General features: G+C 39.4%; 1 protein-coding gene across 1 annotated transcript in view; it reads right to left on the reverse strand.

Moving 5' to 3' along the window:
* C3H4orf51 (chromosome 3 C4orf51 homolog) overlaps positions 1-24,038 on the reverse strand; it is a 41,570-nt gene extending 17,532 nt beyond the window's left edge. Inside the window, exons 1-2 of the mRNA XM_023226219.1 lie at positions 23,806-24,038; positions 13,373-13,446 (exon numbers count right to left, since the gene is read on the reverse strand). Coding sequence (XP_023081987.1) covers positions 13,373-13,446; positions 23,806-24,038 — 307 coding nt within the window. The remainder of the gene's footprint in view (positions 1-13,372; positions 13,447-23,805) is intronic.
* Between the last annotated feature and the right edge of the window lie 377 nt (positions 24,039-24,415).

Below are 24,415 nucleotides of genomic sequence, written 5' to 3' on the forward strand. Positions count from 1 at the left end.
TAGGAGGAAGGAGTCTAGAGATCTAATGAACACGTGAGGATTGTAGGTAATAAAACTGTACCAGATCCTGGATTCATGCTATTAATCAATGAATAGATTTTAGCTGCTTTTGCCATAAAAAAGGGTAATTATGTGAGATGATGGATATTTAATTTGCTTCATTATGGTAACCTGTTTACTATATATGTACTCTATAGCATCATATTGTATACAGGCATACTTTAGAGATAGGGTGGGTTCAGTTCCAGTTCGTTTCAATAAAGAAAACATCACAATAAAGTGGGTCACATGAACTTTTTGTTTCCCAGTGCATATAGAAGTTATGTTTACCCTCTGCTGTAGTCTATTAGGTGTGCAATAGCATTGTGTCTAAAAATAAAATAAGCCAGGTGCGGTAGCTCATGCCTGTACTCCCAGCACTTTGGGAGGCCAAGGTGGGCAGATTACGTGAGGTCAGGAGTTCGAGACCAGCCTAGCCAACATAGTGAAACCCCATCTCTACTAAAAATACAAAAATTTGCCAGGCGTGGTGGCAGGTGCCTGTAATCCCAGCTACTCAGAAGCCTGAGCCAGGAGAATCACTTGAACCCAGGAGGCAGAGGTTGCAGTGAGCTGAGATTGCGCCACTGATCTCCAGCCTGGGACTGGAGTCCCAGCACTGTGTTGCCCCAGCACTCCAGCAACAGAGTGAGACTCCATCTCAAAAATAAAAATAAAAAAGTAAAAATAAAATAGACATACCTTAATTTAAAAATACTTTCAAAGTTGGAATCAATCATCTCAAACCCTGTTGCTGTTTTATCAATTCAGCTTATGCAATATTGTAAATTCTTTGTTGTCATTAAAACAATGTTCATGGCATCTTCACCAGGAGTAGATTCCATTTCAAGAAATCAGCTTCTTTGATCATCCATGAGAAGCAACTCCTCATCTATTAAAATTGTATTATGAGATTGCAGCAATTCAGTTACATCCTTAGGCTCCACCTCTACTTCTAGTTCTCTTGCTACTTCTATCCCATCTTACACATACTTAACTCCACTGAAGTCTTAAACCCCTTAGAGTCCTCCACAGGGGACGGAATCAACTTCTTCCAAACTCCCGTTAATTTTCATATTTTGACCTCCTTCTATTAAGGACAAATATTCTTAATGGCATCTAGATTGGTGAATCCTTTCCAGAAGATTTTCAACTTACTTTGCTCAGATTCATTAAAGGAATTATTATCTATGGTGGCCATAGCCTTTGAAACATATTTCTTAAATAATAAAACTTGAAAGTCGAAATTACTCCCTTATCCATAGGCTACAGAATGGATGTTGTGTTAGCAGGCATGGAACCAACATTAAACTCCTTGTACATCTCCATCAGAGCTCTTGAGTGACCAGACGCATTGTCAGTGGGCAGTAATATTTTGAAAGGAATCTTTTTTTCCAAGTGGTAAGTCTCAATAGTGGGCTTAAATATTCAGGAAATCATGTCATAAATAGATGTGCTGTCATTCAGGCTTTGTTGTCCCATTGACAGAGCACAGGTAGACTGGATTTAGCATAATTCTTATGGGCCCTAGGACTTTCAAAATAGTAAATAGTTTTGGCTTCAACTTAAAGTCTTCAGCTGCATTAGCCCCTAACAAGAGAGTCCGCCTGTCTTTTGAAGTTCTGAAGCCAGGCTTTGATTTTTTCTCTCTAGCTATGAAAGTTCTAGATGGTATCTTCTTTCAACAGAAGACTGTCTTGTCTCCGTGGAAAATATATTGTTTGGTACAGCCACCTTCATTAATTACCTTAGCTATGTCTTCTGGATAACTTGTTGCAGCTTGTACATCAGCACTTGCTACTTCACCTCGCACTTTTATGTAATGGAGGTTGCTTCTTTCTTTAAACCTCATGAACCAACAACAACTGCTAGCTTCAAATTTTTCTTCTGCACCTTCTTTGCCTCTCTCATTCTTCCTAGAATTGAAGAGAGTTAGGGCCTTTCTCTGGATTAGGCTTTGACTTAAGAAAATGTTGTGGCTGCTTTGATCTTTTATTCAGACAACCAAAACTTTCTCCATATTAGCAATAAGGCTGTTTTGCTTTCTTATCATTTATGTGTTCACTGGAATAGCACCGTTAATTCCTTCAATAACTTTTTCTTTGTATTCACAATTTGGCTAAATGTTTGGTGCAAGAGGCCGAGCTTTTGATCTGTCTTGGCTTTCAATGTGCCCTCCTTACTAAGCTTTTAATTTAAAGTGAGAAATATGTGATTCTTCATTTCACTCAAACAATTAGAAGCCATTGTAGGGTTATTAATTGGCCTGATTTCAATATTGTTGTGTCTTAGGGAAGTGGGAGGCCCAAGGAGAGGAGAGAAATGGGGAAATGGCTGGTTGGCAAAGCAGTCAAATTTTATTAATTACCTTTGCTGTCTTATATGAGTGTGGTTTGTGGTGTCTCAAAACAACTACAATAATAACATCAAACATCACTAATTGCAGATTACCATAATGGACACAATAATAATGAAAACTTAAAATATTGTGAGAATTATCAAAATGTGACACAGAGACAAGAAGTGAATACATACTGTTGGAAAAATGGCAGCAATAGATTTGCTTGATGTAAGGTTGCCACAAACTTTCAATTTGTGAGAAAAAGGCAATTATCTGTGAAGCACAATAGAGCAAAATGCAATAAAACAAGGTGTTCCTGTACCTTAAGCAAGCAAAATAAAATTTATTTAAAAAATTCTGGAGCTGAAGAATGTAATAAATGAAATAAAAAATGCAATGGAGAGCATTAACAGCTAACTTGATCAAGCAAAAGAAAGAATCTATGAACTCAAAGCAGATCATTTGAAACTATCCAGTCAGAGGAGAAAGAAGAAAAAAATGAATGAAAAGAAATGAGGAAAAGGCATGGGATTTGTGGAACACTATCAAGAGAACTAACATACATATACAGACTATGGTACTACCAGAAGGAAAAGAGAAAGAAAGTACCAGAAGACAGAAATAAGTGGAAAACTTATTTAAAGAACGAAAACACCCCAAACCTGGAGAGAGATATGGACAGCCAAGTGCAAGAAGATCAAAAATTCCCAAAGAGATTCAACCCAAAGGTGACTTTTCCATTGTTGGGTGAAGTGTTAGAACTCCAGCAATGGAAAGTGGTCAGCAGGGTAGTAAGAATAATTTACCAACAACAGTATAGATTTGAAAAGTAGTTTTATTAGATAGAACACTGGAGGAGAGTGCAGTGGGGCACCTCAACAAGAGAAGACTGAGTGCATTGTGCTGGATTTTTCCTTAGGGGTATTTATGGACCTTAAAGCAGAAGATTTAAGGGAAATTTGGACTATATTAGCCATGTAGGTTATGATAAATGATTACATTCGTAGACATTTTGGTGCCTTGATGTCAGCAAGGGTTGCACAATGAGTTTTGACATGCATGCATTCTGGAGATGTATAAAATTTCTAGTTACTTATAAATTTAGGGGAAAGAAGACTGGTACCAGATGCCAGCTTTAGATAATAGGAAAATCTAATTACTTCTAAATTCCTCAGATAAGTTTTGCCTCTGAATGGTCACCAAGTGATCTTTACTTTCTTCAACCATGACACATTAAATCAAACTGTCACAGGAGGTAGCTAGTTAGACATGAGCAGAACAGGAGAGGGCTCCCCACCCCATCCCACACCCCCCACCACACATACACAGCAGGAATGTCAGGCAACTATCAGAGAGATGGGCTTAACTGTCTCTCTAAAATAATAATTGGCCACAACCAATGCCAGGGAAAAACAGTCTCTCAAAAAACCAAAACTCCTGGAACTGGTAATCAGCAGCTTCCTGATAAGATTTCAGGAGATGGGTAAGTGGGCTCAAGAGTGCACATTAAGAGTCTAAATGGCAGAGTTTAATTGGTATATGACCTTCTAGGGACATTTGACTGGTACGGGAAGGATGCCTCAAGTGAGCATGTGTACAGTCCAGTACACACACTGTGCATGCTCCCCTCCCAAGCGTCAGTAGGCCACTGCACATGCAGACAGCCCACCCCAAGGGAAGGATCAGGAGAGAAGGAACACAATACCCCAGAAGCATACCAACATATAAAAACCCCAAGTCAAAATGTCAAGCTGCACATCTGATCTGTCAAGTCACCTGCTTGGCCCTCTTCTAAGTGTACTTTACCTCTTTTCATTCCTGCTCTAAAGCCTTTTAACAAACTTTCACTACTGCTCTAAAACTTGCCTCTGTCTATCCTTCTGCCTTATACCCCTGAGTTGAATTCTTTCTTTTGAGAAGGCAAAAATTGAGACTGCTGCAGATCTGTATGGATTCGCTGTTGGTAACATACTTTGGTGCCATGACTCAAATACATTATGCTGTTAACATACTTTCCACTACGTTCCACTGCTAACATACTTTGGTACTGCATGACTCAGATATGTTCCCTAGTCGTAAGAGACTTCTACACCTTGCCTTCTTCAGCTGAAGGCATTCAACCTCTGTACATGGTTTTGTTCTCCCCTTTTACTCTCCTGCTTACAAACCAACCCCCAGAATGATTCCTCTCAGCCACAAGTGGCTATGCTCCTCCTGGCTGATCTCTCAGCTCACCCTGGCAGGTGGCTTGTGGTGGAGGGAAAGACCTTGAAGTCCACATCAAGTAGAACTGAGGCACTAATGGCGCTCCTAAACAGGGAGCTCATGAGAATGGTAGGACTAAAGCCTAAACCCATGCAATGCTTGGGGTTTCTTCTGCCTTTTCAACTAAAATTACCTCTTTCCCAAAAAAACCTATGCTGCCTATTCTCCTGTTTTCTCTGTGTGTTTTCTGAAATGGCCTTGCACACCTGCCAGACTGTCTGCCTCGGGGGCAAGTCCGCCTCTTTGTTTTCACTTTTGCATGCCACGTGACTTCTTAAACACATACTCCCTGTAATTAATGTTCTTGCAGGCTGCATTTGCATGGCAACAAAGACATGGGCTTCCTTGCAGGTATCCCCTGAGATTTATACTTGTTTTTACCCTACCAACTTGGATGACTTCCAACCCTTCCCCTGTCTCTTGGCACATTGTGGGGACAGACAAACTAATTGGAACCCTGGCTCTGCCAGCAACTTATGACTTGCCATATGCTTTTTGTTCCTGTTACTCTCTAGGGGCAAGTTTTTCAGTGGCTTTTGAGGCAGTTTGTCCACCTGCATAGGGCCTCACTCTGTGGCCCTTTAAAAGTCCCACATACTTGCCTTTTTTTGAGTTAGAATCCCTCGGGAAGGAGGCAGAGTTCTTCCCTTGCCCTTTGTGAGTTCTTACTCCAAGCCCCAAGCCCCTCCACGTTCTCTGGAGGTTACTACTTTATGTCAAGAGGGCAAATAAACATTTCCCTCTAGAATCCAAGGGTTGCTGTTTTTGTGAGCATATGAAGGCTTCCCATGAGTATTCCTCTCACATCCTCCCACTTCTTCCTGTAGCCTCCATTTCTCTAATCAGTTCCATGCTCTTCTCAACATGCATCAAGACCTTCAATGTCATATTCAAAGGAAGGGAAGTCCAGCCCCCTTGAGGCAGTTAGCTGAAAAGCAGGCCTCTTTTCTACTTGAAAAACGTGTAAAATGGGAATCTAAGAAAAGATAATGATTTTGTTGCTAAAATGCTCCGAGTGAGAGTCACTATGAGGTCATGGAGACAAGGATATAGGCCAGCCCAAGACCGTCGGCACAAGAGACCCATAGGACAGAGATAAAACTTGGTCCCAGACTAACAGATTAGCATTAGAACAGAGACGAAGGCAAGGTTAGGGGTACATGGTAAGACTGGTTCATTCTGGAACCCCAAGGATAAACAAGGAGACCACTGTTCACTTCAGTATCTCCTCTGTTCTCAAGTGCACACTTGTGATGAGATGGGACCAAGGCAAAGGGTACATGGTAAGACTGGTTCATTCTGGAACCCTAAGGACAAATGGGGGATGCCCCATACAGGATAACAGGAAAGTAAAATGGGACACTTTGTTTTTACTTTTTTCTCCTCTGTTCTCTCTTCACAGACAGGTAATCTTGTCTCGATATCACAAGAACTGCCCCTTGGATGTATCTCCTAAAATGGAAAAATTCTCCCAAACCTTAAAACAAGAAACCAGTTTTCCTTCATAATACTATTTGGCTTAAAAATGAAAGGGGAGGAAATAACAAAAGTCAGCCTTGGAACCTAGTGCCCCTGTGAAGGAGGTCCTCAGATTAGCCTCTTCAGTCTTTCATAACTGAGAGCAGAGTAAGGAGGACAGAGCCAAGAAAAAGGAGAAACAAAGAGAAAGGAGGTATCTATCGGCTGCTCTGCAAGCCCACTAGCCCCCTCCAGGTTGCCCTAAGGACACTTCTCCAGGTAACTACCTTTGGTGCAGGAAGCCAGGGCACTGGAAGGCACTGCCCCAGTGGGATAAAAGCTATGTGCATGGCTTGCCCCTTTTGCCAGAAGGTCAGCCACTGGAAATGAGACTGCTCTGAGAGCCAAACCACCTGTGGGACAGAATCCCAACTCCTGATGGCCTTCAGCTGAAGGGGCTGTCTGCTCTGACTGGCTTCCAAATCCATCAACAGGACAAAGTTGAGGGCAACTTTGGAGGTGGCAAGTAAAATTATACATTTCTCTTTTGGGTTCAAGAGCTGCTTACTCTGTGCTAATCTCCTTCTCTGAGCAACTTTCCTCCAAATCCTGTCAGGTAATGGGGGAAATGGCACCCCCTCCCTCCAAAAGAAAAAATTCACATCCCTTTATGTTACTTAAGGGACCAGTCCCTGGTGATATCTAAATACCCAACACCTCTTTAGGGCAAAAATATTTTTTTTTCCAAGATGGGTGCTTGCTTAATATTTACCTGACCTCCGAATTCATCTTTCTTTTATTTTAAAAATTTTTTTGAGATGGAGTTTCACTCTTGTTGCCCAGGCTGGAGTGCAATGGTGTGATCTCAGCTCATCACAATCTCCACCTCCCAGGTTCAAGCGATTCTCCTGCCTCAGCCTCCCTAGCAGCTGGGATTACAGGCATGTGCCACCATGCTCAGCTAATTTTGTATTTTTAATAGAGATGGGGTTTCTCCATGTTGATCAGGCTGGTCTCGAACTCCCGACCTCAGGTGATCTGCCCGCCTCGGCCTCCCAAAGTGCTGGGATTACAAGCATGAGCCACCACTCCCGGCCTGAATTCATCTTTCTAATAGCTCTATTTCTCCTAAGAAAGCTACCTAAATCTTTAACCAATAACTGCATCCTGGACAGTCCTACCCAATGATATAGAAATAGCCCACACTTATTCAGACAAGCACTAGCAAAAATCTAACTGAGCAATCTCTTGAGGTGGGATAACTTCTCCAGTGCAGTATGTAAATAACCTCCTCATTTGTTCCCCCTTTACAGAACTTGCAAAACAACATGCAGTACAAATCTTTACTTTCTAATGAAAGGAAAATGATTTTTGTTGAATTCAAAGGTTCTAAAGGCACGGAAGGTTATAAAGAAGAGATTTTATATAAAAAAGCATCTTTTATATAAAAAAGTGTCTTGTATGGGCCAGGTGTGGTGGCTCAACGCCTGTAACCCCAGCACTTTGGGAGGCCGAGGCGGGTGGATCACGAGGTCAGGAGATCGAGACCATCCTGGCTAACACAGTGAAATCCCATCCCTACTAAAAAATACAGAAAGTTAGTTGGGCATGGTGGCAGGTGCCTTGTAGTCCCAGCTACTCAGGAGGCTGAGGCAGGAGGATGGCATGAACCCGGGAGGTGAAGCTTGCAGCGAGCTGAGATTGCACCACTGCACTCCAGCCTGGGTGACAGAGCAAGACTCTGTCTAAAATAAAGAAAAACAGAAAGAAAAGAATCTGTTTTCTTTTATAACAGGACACACCTGGAGAAACTGGTTATTTTACCAAGGCTTTGACATTGGCATGCTTTTCTTTAAGGAATCATAATGGAATTATGAAGCCAATAAAAGTTCCTTCAGAAAACTGCCCTCATACCTTGGCTGCACAGGCCCTGTAAAGGGCTCCTGGCTTGTGGTGAGTAAAGAATGTCACTTTATAACAGGTCTAGAAGCCCCAAGTTATCTTGAGAACATAAGAAGAGAGAACTTTACCCAAGTCATACAGGTATTTGATGGTGCCAACCTAAGGCTTTAAAAAAGTCTTATCTGAAATTCCTTATGGAAAACAGTTTCATTAAAGCCAATTTTAAAAGGACTCTATATGGCACATAATTATTCTCACTGTGCTTTATGCAAATAACCATGCCAAGTATAATAAGACTAAAGTTTATTTTGTGAACAAGTCAGTTCTATCATGATTTGTCTTTAATAAAACTGAGGACCGGAGAGAAAAAAAATTATGTTTCAAAAACTATGGTACACCTATTATTAGACTCTAGTCTCATCAGTTTTTGAGTTCTATCATGATTTGTCTTTAATAAAACTGAGGACCGGAGAGAAAAAAAATTATGTTTCAAAAACTATGGTACACCTATTATTAGACTCTAGTCTCATCAGTTTTTGAGTTTTTGTCTGCAATTTAGATTAACCCTGCTTATTCCTGTGAACCAACCAGTGATCTCTGGCTGCAGGTCAGAAGAAACAAGACGGATGGGTAATGTAAAAATCTGGATCAATATTCTAATTCTGGGCACATATTGGAATCAGCTAGCAACCCCAAGAACCCAATGGAATCAGCTAGCAACCCCAGGCACCCAAGTCTTAGCAGGCATAACTATAGCCACCAGCTACCTGAGCATATTGGCAGTCTCAGAATTTTTTGGAGCTATCATCACCCCCTTATTTTGGCTTAGCATTCTTCTCATTCTAATAATCCTATTTCTCGCCTCTCACCTTCAGGCCATCAAGTTCCAAATGATCACCAGTGAGGGATACTGTCCTCTCAATATTCAAGAGCCACCCTTCTACAGAGGACCCCTAGACTGCTCATTAGTGGGACATGACAGAGGCAAAATCCTGTCCCTGTGTCTTGGGCCTGGTTGGACACTGCTTTCACCAACCCATGGAACCAGCTCTGCCCTGACAGCTAGCAAGAGGCCAAGACCTGCAGAACAATCACTACCACTCCTCTCTGTCAGCGGGAATCAGTTACAAAAGACTGACCTTCATTCACTTTCCCCAAAGAATTGGGGTACTGGACTCTTGAGGGGGGAAATGGTACAGCAGGTAGTTAGTTAGGCATGAGCAGAACAAGAGATGGCCTAGCCTCCAACCTTGCCACACACACACAACAGGAATGTCAGGCAACCATCAGGCTATGGTCAGGTGATTGCTAACTGTCTCTCTAAAATAATAATTGGTCACAGCAGATGCCAGGGAAAGGCATCTCCCAATAAATAGAAACTCCTGAAACTGGTGATCAGCAGCATCCCAATGAGATCTCAGGAGTCTGGTGAATGGGCTCAAGCTTACACATTAAGAGGCAAAATTGTGGAGTTAACCAGTACATGGCCTTCTAAAGACATTTGTCTGGTAAGGGAAGAATGCCTCAAAAAAGCTCCAGTAAACACACTGCATGCTCTCCTCTCAAGTGTTAGCAGGCCACTGCACATGCAGACAGCCCACCTCAAGGGAAGAAACAGGGGAGAAGGGATGTAAGGCCTTGGAAGCATGCTAACGTATGAAACCCCAAGCTAAAGGTCAAACTGCACACTTGATCTCTCAAGTTGCCCGCTTTAGCCTCTTCCAAGGTGATCTCTCAAGTCACCTGCTTCACCCTCTTCCAAGTGTGCTTTACCTTCTCTCGTTCCTGCTCTAAAGCTTTTTAATAAACTTTTACTCCTGCTCTGAAACTTGCCTTGGTCTCTCCTTCTGCTTATGCCCTTCAGTCAAATTCTTTCTTCTGAGGAGGCAAGAATTGTGATTGCTGCAGACCTGTATGGATTTGCCATCAGTAACAAAACTTTCAAAAATCAAAGGCAAAGAGAATTTTGAAAGCAGCAAGAAAAAACATTTGTCCTAATTTCAAATTATATTAGAAAACTGGAGCCATCAAAAGAGCATGGCGCTGGCATAAAAACAGACACATAGACCAATGAAAAAGAATAGAGAACCCAGAAATAAACCCATGCATATACAGTTAGCTAATCTTCAGCAAAAGTACCAAGAATACACAATAGGGAAATAATAGTGAAAGAAATTAAAATACTTTATCCAAAAATATATTTCTTTGACATATTTTTAAATGGCTGCTACTTGGCCAGCAGACAGAGCGGCCTTGTGAAGCTATTCTAAGTGGGGGAAATTTGCATCTGTAGAGAATCTCCATTAATGAAGTCATGCCCCCTCCCCTTTCTATGCCTTCCCCCAGATCCAGGAGAGGTTGAGAGTTTGACACCTTTATTATTTATTTATTTAAAACTTTTTCCTCCAACTCTGGCAGATGAACTGACACCTTTAAAAATCTGAAAAGAAACATTTACCCTCTATTCTCTCTGAGGGAGGCTTCATCTACGTAAAAAAAAACCACCTTTGCCAGTCAAGCCTCCTCATTTCTCTCTCTAAACCTGCCTTGCCATTAAGCCTGATTTACCTGTTTCTGGACATTCTCTGAGTCTGCATTCTTTACTGTGGCCTCAAGATAATATACATGTTTCTGTAACTCATTGGGAAGTTGGGCTTTTATTCTGAAGGCTCCCCTGGATGTATGTTAAATAAATGTTTATGCCTTTTCTCCTATTAATCAATCTGCCTCATGTCAGTGATTTTTACCAAAGCTTTAGGGAGCCAAGAGCCTATGGCTCCCACAGTAGTCTCATCAATAATTGGCCTGAGAAAACCGGATATCGACATATAAAAGAAAGAAATTGTACTCTTATCTTACACTATACACAAAAATCAACTCAAATAGGTTAAAGAGTTAAATATAAGACCCGAAAACAAGAAACTCCGAGACAACACAGGGAGAAAGCTTTCTGGCATTGGTCTTGGTAGTGAATTTTGGATATAATATCAGTAGCAAAGTCTACTAAAGCAAAAATAAGCAAATGGAACTATATTAAACAAAAACTTTCTACACAGGGTAGGAAACTATCAACGAAATAAAAACTGACAGAATAAGGGGAAATATTTGCAAACCATCTCTCAGGTAAGGAGTTAATATCCAAAATACATAATGAACTTGTAAACCAAAAATAAAATTCTATGTGCCCCCAACTGACTGGTGGATCTTCCCCTCAGCCAAGGGCATTTCATATTATCGTGAAAAACTAGTTCAGGGTCTGATGGAAACTGGGGGTCAGACATGCCTCACAAACATCAACAGAGAGAGCTTAAGACTGATAGAACAGACTCTTTAAATCTGATAAGGAACACAGTCTATTCTCTCTGAAATCTACCTGTAGGCTTCATTTGCATGATAAAACCTTGGCCTCCAGATCCCTTTATAAAAACCCAGACATTCCTTTCTAATCTATTCAGGTCTTTAGATAAAATCTCTTTCAACCAATTGCTAATCAGAAAATCTTTAAATCTGCCTTTGACCTGGTAGGCCCTGCTTTGAGTTGTCCTGCCTTTCTGGATTGAACCAATGTACATCTTACATGTATTGACCAATGTCTCGTGTCTCCCTAACATGTATAAAAGCAAGCTCTACCCTAACCTTGGGCGTATGTTGTCAGGACATCCAGAGGCTGTTCACAGATGTATCCTTAACCTTGGCAAAATAGACTTTCTAAATTGATTGAGAGCTGTCTCAGATACTTTTGGTATACAAACTCATACAACTAAATAGCAGGAAAAAAACTGATTTAAAAATGGGAAAATGACTTGAAGAGACATTTTTCCAAATAGCACATACAAATGGCCAAAAAGTATATAACAATGTTCTCAACCTCACTAAATTCAGGGAAATGCAAATCAAAACCACAAGTAGATATCACTTCTACCTGTTAGAATGGCTATTATCAAAAAGTTAAAAAATAATGTTGTCAAAGATGTGTGAAAAGGAAACCCTTATCCACTGTTGATGGAAATGTTAATTGGGAGGTTCTCAAAAAAAATTAAAAATAGAATTACTGTATGATCCAACAATCCTACTGATACATATCCAAAGGAAATAAAATCACAACCTTGAAGAGCTGCCTGCACTCCCGTGTTCATTACAGCATTATTCACAAGAGTCAAGATCTAGAAACAACTTATGTGTCTGTCGACAATGAATGGATAAAGAAAGTGTGGTATATACATACAATGGAAAATTATTCAGCTTTAAAGAGAAGGACATCTTGGTCTTTGTGACAACATGGATGTACCCGGAGGACATTATGCTAAGTGAAATTACTCAGCCACAGAAAGACAAAAACTGCATAATTTCACTCCTATGTGTAATCTAAAAAGTCGAAGTTATAGAAGCATAGTAGAACAGTGGTTACCAGGAGGTGTAAGGTAAGATAAATGGGGAATTTTTGGTCAAAGGATGCAAACTTTCAGTCATAAGATGAATACTTATGGAGACCTTATGTACACTATGGTGACTATGGTTAGTTACAATGTATACTTAAAATTTGCTAAGAGAGCTGGGCATGGTAGTTTATGCTTGTAATCCCAGCACTCTGGGAGGCCAAGTTGGGCAGATCACGAGGTCAGGAATTTGAGATCAGCATAGCCAACATGGTGAAATCCCGTCTCTACTAAAAATACAAAAATTAGTCAGGCATAGGGGCAGGCTCCTGTAATCCCAGCTACTTGGGAGTCTGAGGCATGAGAATCACTTGAACCTGGGAGGCAAAGGTTGCAGTGAACCGAGATCGCACCACTGCACTCCAGCCTGGGTAACAGAGTGAGACCCTGTCTTAAACAAAAAAAAAAATTGCTAAGAGAGTAGGTCTGTTTTTGTTTGGTTGGTTGGTTGGTTGGTTTTGTTTTGTTTTTTAAGACATAGTCTTGCTCTGTCACCCAGGCTGGAGTGCAATGGCACTATCTCGGCTCACTGCAAGCTCTGCCTCCTGAGTTCAAGTGATTCTCCTGCCTCAGCCTCCTGAGTAGCTGGGATTACAGGCATGCGCCACCACACGCAGCTAATATTGTTTTTCTGGTTTTAGTAGACGTGGGTTTCACCACGTTGGCCAGGCTGGTCTCAAACTTGTGACCTCAAGTGATCCACCCACCTCAGCCTCCCAAAGTACTGGGATTACAGGTGTGAGCCACAGCTCACAGTTTTATTCTTTTTCATGGCTGTGTAGTATTCCATGGTGTATACATACCACATTTTCTTTACAGTATTTATTTGTCAATCATATCTCAGTGAAGTCAGAGAAAAAAAAGAACCTGAAAGAAACACAGCAACCCTGGCAAAAGGGCTGGGCCCAGAAACTTCTCATGTTGCACTTACCTTTGACATCTGTAGTCTCTTGGGTACCAGCCCAGCAGAGAAGACAACCGGCAGAACTGTTTGGCAATGACATCCTAAGAAAAGCAAGAAGAAGAAACAAGTTACAAATTTATGGATTTATAAATCACATGAAGCCTATGGACTTACAGGAATTTCCATGTATCTTTTTTTTAAAACTTTCATTTTAGGTTTGGGGGTACATGTGAAGGTTATTTAGATAAACTTGTGTAATGGGGGTTTGTTGTACAGATTATTTCATCACCCAGGTATTAGGTCTAACACCCGACAGCAATTCTTTTCTGCTCCTCTCCCTCCTCCCACCCTCCACCATCTGGTAGACCCCAGTGTCTGTAGTTTCATTCTTTTTTTGAGACAGAGTCTCACTCTGTCACCACGCTGGAGTGCAGCGGTATGATCTTGGTTCACTGCAACCTCCACCTCCCAGGTTCAAGGGATTCTCCTGCCTCAGCCTCCTGAGTAGCTAGGACTACAGGCGCGCACCACCAAGCCCAGCTAATTTTTGTATTTTTAGTAGAAACAGGGTTTCACCATGTTGGCCAGGATGATCCCGATCTCTTCACCTTGTGATTTGCCCACCTCAATCTCCCAAAGTGCTGGGATTACAGATGTGAGCCACTGTGCTCGGCCACGTTGTTCCCTTCTTTGTGTCCATGTGTTCTCATCATTAAACTCTCACTTATAAATGAGAACATGCCGTATTTAGTTTTCTGTTCCTGCATTAGTTTGCTAAGGATAATGGCCGCCTGCTCCATCCATGTTTCTGCAAAAGACATGATCTTGTTCTTTATTGTGACTGCATAGTATTTCATGATGTATATGTACCCCATTTTCTTTTTACAACCTGTCATTGATGGGCATTTAGGTTGATTCTATGTCTTTTCTATTGTGAATAATGCTGCAGTGAACATTCGCATGCATGTGTTGTTATGTTCTAGAAAGATTTCATGACGCAGACACCAAAAGCAATCACAACAAAAGCCAAAGTTGACAAAGGGGATCTGGTTAAACTTAAGAGCTTCTGCACAGCAAAGGAAACTATCAACAGAGTAAACAGACAGCCTACAGAAGAGGAGAAAATATTTGCAGACTATGCATCTGACAAAGGTCTAATATCCGTCATCTAAAGGGACTTAAACAAATTTGCAAGAAAAAAACAAACAATCTCATTAAAAAGTGGGCAAGGAACATAAACAGACACTTTTGAAAAGAAGACATGTGGCCAAAAATCATATGAAAAAAAACTCATTATCACTGTTCATTAGAGAAATGCAAATAAAAACCACAATGAGATACCATCTTATACCAATCAGAATGGCTATTACTAAAAAGTTAAAAATAACAGATGCTGGCAAGGTTGCAGAGAAAACAGAACACTTGTACACTGTTAGTAGGAGGGTAAATTAGTTCAACCATTGTAGAAAACAGTATGACATTTCCTCAAAACGCTAAAAACAGAACTACCATTCTACCCAGTGATCCCATTACTGGGTATTTACCCAGAGGAATATAAATCATTCATCTTTTTATTGGGTTTCTTAAACATTTGTTTGTTCTCTTCCACTCTTTCCATGCTCCCAACTGTAATCCCATAATCCCATTAAATAAACTACAGTTGGACTTTCTTATCGTCTTTAGTGATTTGTTTGTTCTCTAATTTGTCATAAAAGGGTAACATTTTCAACTTCTGTGCATGAAAAGCTCAAACATTAAGTTCATAATTATTTCAAAGGGATTTATGAGTGTTTCTCTAGGGAGCTGTTTTCGAAATAAGATAAGTGCTATGAATGGGATAAGAAAGATTACAGTAATTATGTTGGTTTCTGAAAAAACTAAAAACTTAATATCAGCGGAGTAACTTGGGGACTAACAGATGCAGTGTATATCCTTTGAAACACATCTGTATCCCAGTTTCCTTGAATCCAAATATGACACTCTAAGCAAGCAGGGACTGGGTGGGAAGCGCAGGTTATTTTGTATGGAATGAACAAAGTCATCAATTTCTAGAATTCAACACATGGTAGTAATTATTTTGGGGTCTCTGATTGAGGGAGGAGGGTCCTCATGCTTCAGGAACCTGTAACTCTGTGATGCAGGGGTAGAGTGGAATTGATATCAGCCTAACAAGCCCTAAAATATTCCTATACATGTATTCAGCACACAAACCAGCCCTAATCATTCCTGAGACAGGGGTTGGTGGCCTACTCTGCATCTTTCTTCTCCTAACCAACAGCAGCAGTTGAATCACCTGGGGGTATGAATTTAAAAGTGTAGATTTTTCAGCTAAATCCCCAGTAATTATTGTTCAGTAGATTTGGGGCAGATGGTCTGATACAGGTGGTCATTGGGCCAATTTCCCGACTTCTACAGGAACCATTTCATTGCTTCTCTTAATATATTTTATCACTAAAAACTATAGTTTGGTTTGGGCTGGGTTTTTTTGAATTTTATATAAGCAGAATTATACAGCATGTCACCTGGTTCAAAATGCCCAACATTATGTTTGTAAGATTATTGAGTGGAACCATAGTTTTTCTTATTCATTACTATACCGTATTCCATTGTATGACCACACCACAGTTGTCTCTTCTGTCAATGAATAGTCCTTATTCTATATTTTGCTTGTTTTAGTTTTCTTGGCTATTATGAAAAGTACTGCTAAGAACATTATTGTACATGTCTCTCAACGTACATGTGAAAGCGCATTTCAGTTGGAGTAGAATTGCTATGTCTACAGTATCCATAGAATCAACTGTAGAAGGTAAAACTAAACTTTTTCTAAAGCGCGATATCAACGTACATTCCCATCAGCTGTATATGAGAGATCTTATTGTTAGGCATCCTTATCAACACTTAGTAGGCTTTTTTTTAAGACTCAAGGGGTACATGTGCAAGTATGTTACATGAGTATATTGTGTGATGCTGAAGTTTAGGCTCATATTGAACCTGTCACTCAAATAGTGAACTTAGTACCCAATAGGTAGTTTTTCAACCCTTGCTCCTTTCCCTCTCTGCCCTCAGTGTCTACTGTTCCATTTTTATGTCCATGTGTATCCACTGTTTAGCTCCCACTTATAAGTGAGAACATGCTGTGTTTGATTTTCTGTTTCTGCATTAATTTACTTACCAGCTGCATCGATGTTGCTGCAAGGGGCATTATTTCATTCTTTTTCATGGCTGTGTAGTATTCCATAGTGTATACATACTACATTTTCTTTATCCAATCCACCATTGATGAGCACCTAAGTTGATTCCAAGTCATTGCTATGGTGAATAGTGCTGCAATGAGCATATGAGCACATGTGTCTTTTTGCTGAAATGATTTACTTTCCTTGAGATATATACCCAGTAATGGGATTTGCTGGGTCAATGGTAGTTCTATATTCAGTTCTTTGAGAAACCTCCAAGCTACTTTCCACAGGAGCTGGACTAATTTGCATTTCCACTAACAGTGTTTAAATGTTAAACACTGGTTAATTCTTTTTTGGGGGGGTTTGGGGGGAGATGGGGTCTCCCTATGTTCCCAGACTGGTCTCAGATTCCTGGGACAAGCAATCCTCTTCCTGCCTCAGCCTTTCAAAGTGCTGGGATTACAGGCGTGAGCTACCCACCTGGCCCTTTGCGTACTTTTTGATGGGTTTGTTGGTTTTTACTTGTTGATTTAAGTTCTTTATGGATTCTGGATAGTAGTCCTTTGTCGGATGCATAGATCAAAAATATTTTCTCTCATTCTGTGGGTTGTCTCTTTACTCGATTGATAGTTTCTTTTGCTATGCAGAAGCTCTGTGGTTTAATTAGGTCCCAATTGTCAGTTTTTGTTTTTGTTGTGTTTGCTTTTGAGGACTTAGTCATGAATTCTTTGCCTATGGCAATGTCCAGAAGAGTGTTACCTAGGTGTTTTCTTCTAGGATTATTATTATTATTTGTTTTGTTTGTTTGTTTGTTTGTTTGTTTGTTTTGAGACGGAGCTCTGTCGCCCAGGTTGGAGTGCAGTGGCTCAATCTTGGCTCTCTGCAAACTCCGCCTCCCGGGTTCACGCCATTCACCGGCCTCAGCCTCCGGAGTAGCTGGGACTACAGGCGCCAGGCACCACGCCCGGCAAACTTTTTGTATTTTTAGTACATACAGGTTTTCATCATGTTAGCTGTGATGGTCTCAATCTCCTGACCTCGTCATCTGCCCTCCTCGGCCTCACAAAGTGCTGGGATTACAGGCGTGAGCCACCGCGCCTGGCCTATTTATTTATTTATTTATTTATTTATTTATTTATTTATTTATTTTCATGGCGTTTCACTCTTGTTGCCCAAGCTGGAGTTCAATGGGACGATCTCAGCTCACTGCAACCTCCGCCTCTCAGGTTCAAGTGATTCTCCTGCCTTAGCCTCCCAAGTAGCTGGGATTACAGGCGCCTGCCACTATGTCCAACTAATTTTTTTTGTATTTTTAGTAGAAATGGGGTTTCACCATGTTAGCCAGGCTGGTCTTGAACTCCTGACCTCAGGTGATCCGCCTGCCTAGGCCTCCCAAAGTGTTGGGATTACAGGCGTGAGCCACCGCGCCCATCCTCTTCCAGGATTTTATAGTTTGAAGTCTTATATTTAAGTCTTTAATCCATCTTGAGTTAATTTTTTTATATGGTGAAAGGTAGGGGTCCAGTTTTCTTCGGCATATGGTTAGCCAGTTTTCCCAGCACCACTTATTGAATAGTGTGTCCTTTCCCCTTTTTTATTTTTGTTGACTTTTTCAAAGATCAGTTGACTGTAGGTGTGTGGCTTAATTTCTGGGTTCTTTATTCTGTGCCATTGATCTATGTTGACACTTAATATTAATGGTCTTTTAAATTTTAACTTTTCTGGAAGGTGTTTAGCATAAGCTCTTTGTAGTTTTAATTTGCGTTTTATGATTGATAACGCAGTTGAGCACCTTTGGTATGTTTACTGGTTATTTGGATATCTTGGTTTATTGATTTAATTTTGAAGTCTCTTTCCTATTTTTCTAGTGGGTTGTGTTTTTTTTTGGTATTAATTTGTAAGAGTTCTTACAAATTCATATATACACACATATATGTATATAAGTACATATATCTCTCATAGATGCCTTTTGTCAGTCACTAAGTTGAAAATATATTCTTCTCTGTGGCTTGCCTTTTTATACACCCTTAATATTGTATTTTGTTGAATAGAACCACTTAATTTTAAGGTAATTCAAAATTTATCTAACTTTTTCCTTACGGGTAGTGCTTTTTGTGTTTTGTTTAAGAAATCTTTGCCAACCTTGAAATAGTCAAGATATTCTCCATATTGTCATCTAATGGTTTCATTGATTTGCCTTTTACACTTTGATATTTAATTCATCTGAATTAATTGATTTGGAATTGAACACATTGCCTTTCTCTGCTGCTCTGCTGTTTTTTGTTTATTTGTTTGTTTTTTGTTTTTTTATGAATCAAGTATTTGTATATGCATGGGTCTGTTTCTGGCTCTTTATTCTGCTCCACTGGTCTTTGTTTATTCTTGTTTCATGAAAGCATCCTGCCTCAACTACTAAAGCTTTATAGTAAGTTTGTTGTTGATAGAACAAGACCCTCACCTTTTTGTTGTTGTTGTTTGTTTTGTTTGTTTGTTTTGAGAGTATCTCAGTTATTTCCTGGCTCTTTGTAGTTCCACATGAATTTTAGAATCATTGTGTCAAGTGCTACAAAAACACCTATTGGAACTGTATAAAATCTATAAATCAATTTGGAAAGAACTGACATTTTTACAATATCCTTGTATTAGTCCATTTTCACACTGCTATAAAGATACTACCTGAGACTGGGTAATTTATGAACAAAAGAGGTTTAATTGACTCACAGTTCCACATGGCTGGAGACTCCTCAGGAAACTTACAATCATGGCAGAAGACAAAGGGGAAGCAAGGCACATCTTACATGGTGGCAGGAGAGCGAAAGCATGCAGGGGAAACTGCCACTTTTAAACTATCAGATATCATGAGAACTCTTTCACTTTCACAAAAGCAGCATGGGGGAAACTGCTCACATAATCCAATTACCTCCCACCAAGACCTTTCCTAGACAGTGGGAATTATAATTGGATATGAGAGTTGGGTGGGACACAGAGCCAAACCACATCAATCATCTTTCAATTAATGAACATGGTTTGTATCTCCTATTAGATTGCCTCTATTTTCTCGAATGTCTTCTAGTTTTCTGAGTGGAGATCTTGCACATCTTTGATTACATTTCTTCCTAGAGATGTGACCTATTTTAGCCATGTTGCAGGTGCCATGTTTTTTTTTTTTTTTTGAGGCAGGGTCTAACTCTGTCACCCAGGCTGGAGTGCAGTGGCAAAATCATGACTTACTTCAGCCTCCACCTCCCAGGCTTAAGTAATCTTCCCACCTCAGCCTCCCATGTAGCTGGAACCACAGGCATGTGTCACCACCACCTGGCTAGTTTTTTGATTTTTGTAGAGATGAGGTCTCACTATGTTGCCCAGGCTGGTATGTGGCATTTTTTACATCATTTTTAACTGTTACTGGTAAGCACTAACTTTTTAATTTCCTCTTTTAATTCAAATATTAAAAGTTTGTATCATGCATGGCCAGGTGCGGTGGCTCATGCCTGTAATCCCAGCATTTTGGGAGGTCAAGGCAGACGGATCACCTGAGGTTGGGAGTTCGAGACCAGCCTGGACAACATAGTGAAACCCCGTCTCTACTAAAAATACAAAAATTTCAAATGTGTCCTTTGCAAATATTTCCTTCCAGTCTGTGGTTTGTCTTCTCATTCTCTTGACATTGTCTTACTCAGAACAGATATTTTTAATTTTAATGAAATTCAGCCTATCAATTATTTCTCTGATGGATCATACCTTTAGTGTTGTATCTAAAATATCATTGCCATTGCCATACCCAAAGTTATTTAAGGTTTCTCCTGTTATCTTCTAGGAGTTTTACAGTTTTGCATTTTACATTTAGGTTTATGATCCATTTTGAGTTAATTTTTGTGAATGGTATAAGGTCTGTGTCTCAGTTAATTTTCCGGCATGTGGATGTCTAGTTGTTCCAACACCATTTGTTGAAAAGAACAATATTTGCTCCATTGTATTGCCTTTGCTTCTTTGTCAAAGATCAGTTGACCATATTTATGTGGGCCTATTTCTAGGCTCTTTATTCTGCTTCATTGATCTATTCTCTCACTGATACTACACTATCTTGATTACTTTGGCTTTATAGTGAGCATTAAAGTTAGGTAGTGTCAGTCCTCCAACTCTATGTTCTTCTTCAATATCGTGTTGGTTATTCTTGGTCTTTTGCCTGTCCATATGAACTTTAGAATTAGTTTGTTGATATTCAGAAACTAACAGGCTAGGATTTTTCTTAGAATTGCATTTAATCTATAGACCAATTTGGGAAGAGGTGACATCTTGATAATACTGAGTCTTCCTATCCATGGACATGGAAAAATCTCTACATTTATTTAGTTCTTTTTAGATTTCTTTCATTGGAATTTTTTAGTTTTCCTTATATAGATCTTGTACATATTCTGTTAGATTTATATCTAAGTGTTTAACTTTGGGAGACGCGCATATATACGGTATTATGTTTTTATTTAAAATTCCATGCACATGTACCCTAGAACTTAAAGTATAATAAAAAATAAAAAATAAAAAAAATAAAATAAAATTCCACTTGTTTATTGCTCATACATAGGAAAATAATTGATTTTTTATATGTTAACATTGTATTCTGCAACCTTGCTGTAATAGCTTATTAGTTCCGGGATTTTTTTTTTTTTTTTTTTTTTTTGCTGATTCTTTCAGATTTTCTATGTAGATAGATAGTGTCATCTGCAAACAAAGACAGTTTTAGTTCTTACTTCCCAGTTTGTATGCCATTTCATTCCTTGTCTTGAATACAGAAAGAATCAAGACTTAATAATTTATACCTGAGCCACATTCCTGTCTTAGGAATTCCAAAATGTGACCCTTCCCTTATTTTAACCTTGGCAGACAACTGGGATTGATGACAATATTTCATAATAACTTAAGGTCTGTATCACACTAATCTCCATTCTCCAAATTCAGAATCCTTTTGATTACATTTATAAATTTACATATCTGCAGTTAAAACTGGTTCAGAACCAAATGATCAAGACTTTTACCAAATTTTTTCTATCTCACACAATATGAATATTCAATGTATGTGGTAAATAAATATGATGAGTAAAAAGTATAATGTATAATGTTTTGTATGTTTTAATACTTTCCTGACTTAACCCACTTTATATGGTCAGTCATTTTATGTTTTGTCCCAATAATTCTCCTTGGACCATTCTGCTTTTACAGTGATGTAGAATGTCCCTCTATAGCCTTATGGAATTTTAATCAAATAGCTTTTGCTCAGAACTTAAAAAGACATTTGTCCTTGGGGCTAAAATTAGCCATGAAAAAGATTAAAAACAAAGCAAATTTAGAATATAATCAGTACTTTCAAAATGAGCTCAATCTGTACTTCATCTTCATTTATAACACTTGCTTCTTCTTAGTGTCTAATAGAATAAGCAATAGTTGTGCAAAGAATGTATTTACATTTCTGAGGTTCCAAAAACAGATGAACCTCACAAGCCCATGCTCTTTTGTGTTTTGCAATGTCACAGGCCACCTTGGTTGGAATGATTCACATAATGATCACTCTCTGAATAGGAAAAAATTCAAAGTTCTATACATTTTCAACAGATGTTCTATACATTTTCAACAGATGTCCTAGTCCTGCATTTTTTTTTTTTTAGTTATTAAGTATAGTACCTTTTTTCCTACTCGGGTAAATGGATCTGTTTGGATACCACCTTTCTTTCAAACACTATTTTCAAAAAGGACCTCAGCAGTGCTTAAAGACTCCTGTTATGGTTTGAGTGTGTCAATCAAAAGTTCATGTGTTAGAAATTTAATCCCCAATGCAATAGTTTTGGGAGGTAGGGCCTAATAAGAGGTGATTGGGTCATAAGTGTGGAACCTTCACAAATAGATTAATAATATGAGCAGGTTAGTTATCTCAAGAGGAGGCTGTCACAAAGCAAGTTCAGTTTCGGTATCTCTCTCTGTTGCAAGTGCTCTCTTCCACATTTCACCCTCTGCGATAAGACGATTATCTTATTGCATCCTCACCAGATGCTGGTACCGTGTTCTTGGACTTCTCATCCTCCAATAACCACAAGCTAAATAAACTTCTATCATTTATAGTTTACCCAGTCTGTGATATTGTGTTGTAGAAGCAGAAAAAGGACTAAGACAACTCCACTACCTGGCCAAGAGGAACCTCAAGTATCACAGAATTAGCAAAGGGATGTCCAAAGCTAATTAAGTGTCAATACACTTGAGAGATATTTTTAAAATGCAGAAATTATGGTTTGTTGGACTAAACCAGGCAAGGCACCCAATTGGGAAGTCTTTCTGAGACATTTTAGCTTTAAGCACTTGTTTTGATGATTTGGAAAGGCCTGGATGGAAATATAACTAATATTTATCAGGGTATTATGTGGGTTATTGCTCACATCTGAAGTTGAGGTTAATAATTCAACTGCTTATCAAATAGGTTCCAAGAATTTGGATAAAATATTTACCAATTAATATATACAGATGGATAGATTTAATAACAAGTCCTGATATTTTTCCACATCCCCACTTATACTTTCTCAAATGTACTTAGCTCCTGGCAGCTCCTTGATGATGTTTGGGGCTAAATGGTTCTTTCTCCATGCAGTGTGCTTTTCCATTCCCCACCTCGCCTGCCTGTCAAAACAGCTTGGAGGATTAGGAAACTTGTTTTACTGAGCTCTCTTCAGACATGCAACACTCCCTCCCTCACCAGACACCCACAAAATCTCCTTTCTTTGTGCTGATTACTTATTTCTATAGTTCCAGTCACTTTATAAACTGAAATTAATTTTTTTGATTTTGGGCTTATCATAGGGCCTGGCTTACAGTAAACGCTCAGAAAATGCAATAACCACAGGTAGGGAATAGGGAAGGATTTCGTCAATTTCTTCCTGCTCTGAAGGAACTTCTAAGCTCCTGAAAGCCAGAAACCAAACAAGAAACAAAGCGAAATTCTCAGGAGCACCTTTTTGCTGAAAAGAGAACCCCAAATACCCAAAATTTAATCAAATATTCATGTCCATATCCTTTCAGGAGTAGGCAGTTATATATAATTTTAGGAATACTAAATAGAGAATAGGATCATAATTTCAGCTGGCCACTGACATTTAGCTCTTCTTCCTGCTGACATTTACAAAAGAAAATATAGAGGGTTAAAGTCTATGAAGTCTCTCAGGGTCTACAATACATCTTTCTTCTAAGAGCACTCTTGTCTATTTATAGTGATATATCCAGGTGCAAATTACAAAGAAATCTTACTGTTTACACTCAGGCTGATGCTGTCCTGCTCTAAAAGAAAATTGGCTGCATGTGGACTTGTCCAGTTGTTTTTTCCGGTAACTGCCTATGTATGTTGTCATGGAAGAATCTGACCATCGTGTTTCATCCTGCCAAGATGCTCCAGCCTTGCGTCTGATCAGATCAAACTCTTGAGAAGTAAGAGGGCTAAAGGGCAGAAGAATTTGTGGAGTCAAGTAGAAGAAGTGTGACATAACTACGAATGGCCTGCTCTGGATGAAAACTCGTCAAGTCCTCTGCATAATGAAGAATTAATTTCCTTCTAGTAGCAGGAAGCAATTGACTGGGCTCACCAAACTTTGTGACTCAACAGTTCACAGAGTGCAGAAGCTTAACTGTCTTAGATATAGTTGCCAAGCAACAGATCACAAAATTCCACAAATTCCCGAGGGAGGCAAATTTTAACTAATAAATTTGTAAGTTATATAACTTTCTGGATTTTGCTCTAAGAAATATACTGCTTCATAATTCTGGCAAGAAAGCAGGTGGCAAAATTATTTGTATTTTACTGCTATCACAAATAAAGCAGTAATTCCTAATGATGGTGGTTCAAGAAGTGGAAATGAGATGA

Source organism: Piliocolobus tephrosceles, chromosome 3 (assembly GCF_002776525.5).
Source record: "Piliocolobus tephrosceles isolate RC106 chromosome 3, ASM277652v3, whole genome shotgun sequence".
Lineage (NCBI taxonomy): Eukaryota > Metazoa > Chordata > Mammalia > Primates > Cercopithecidae > Piliocolobus > Piliocolobus tephrosceles.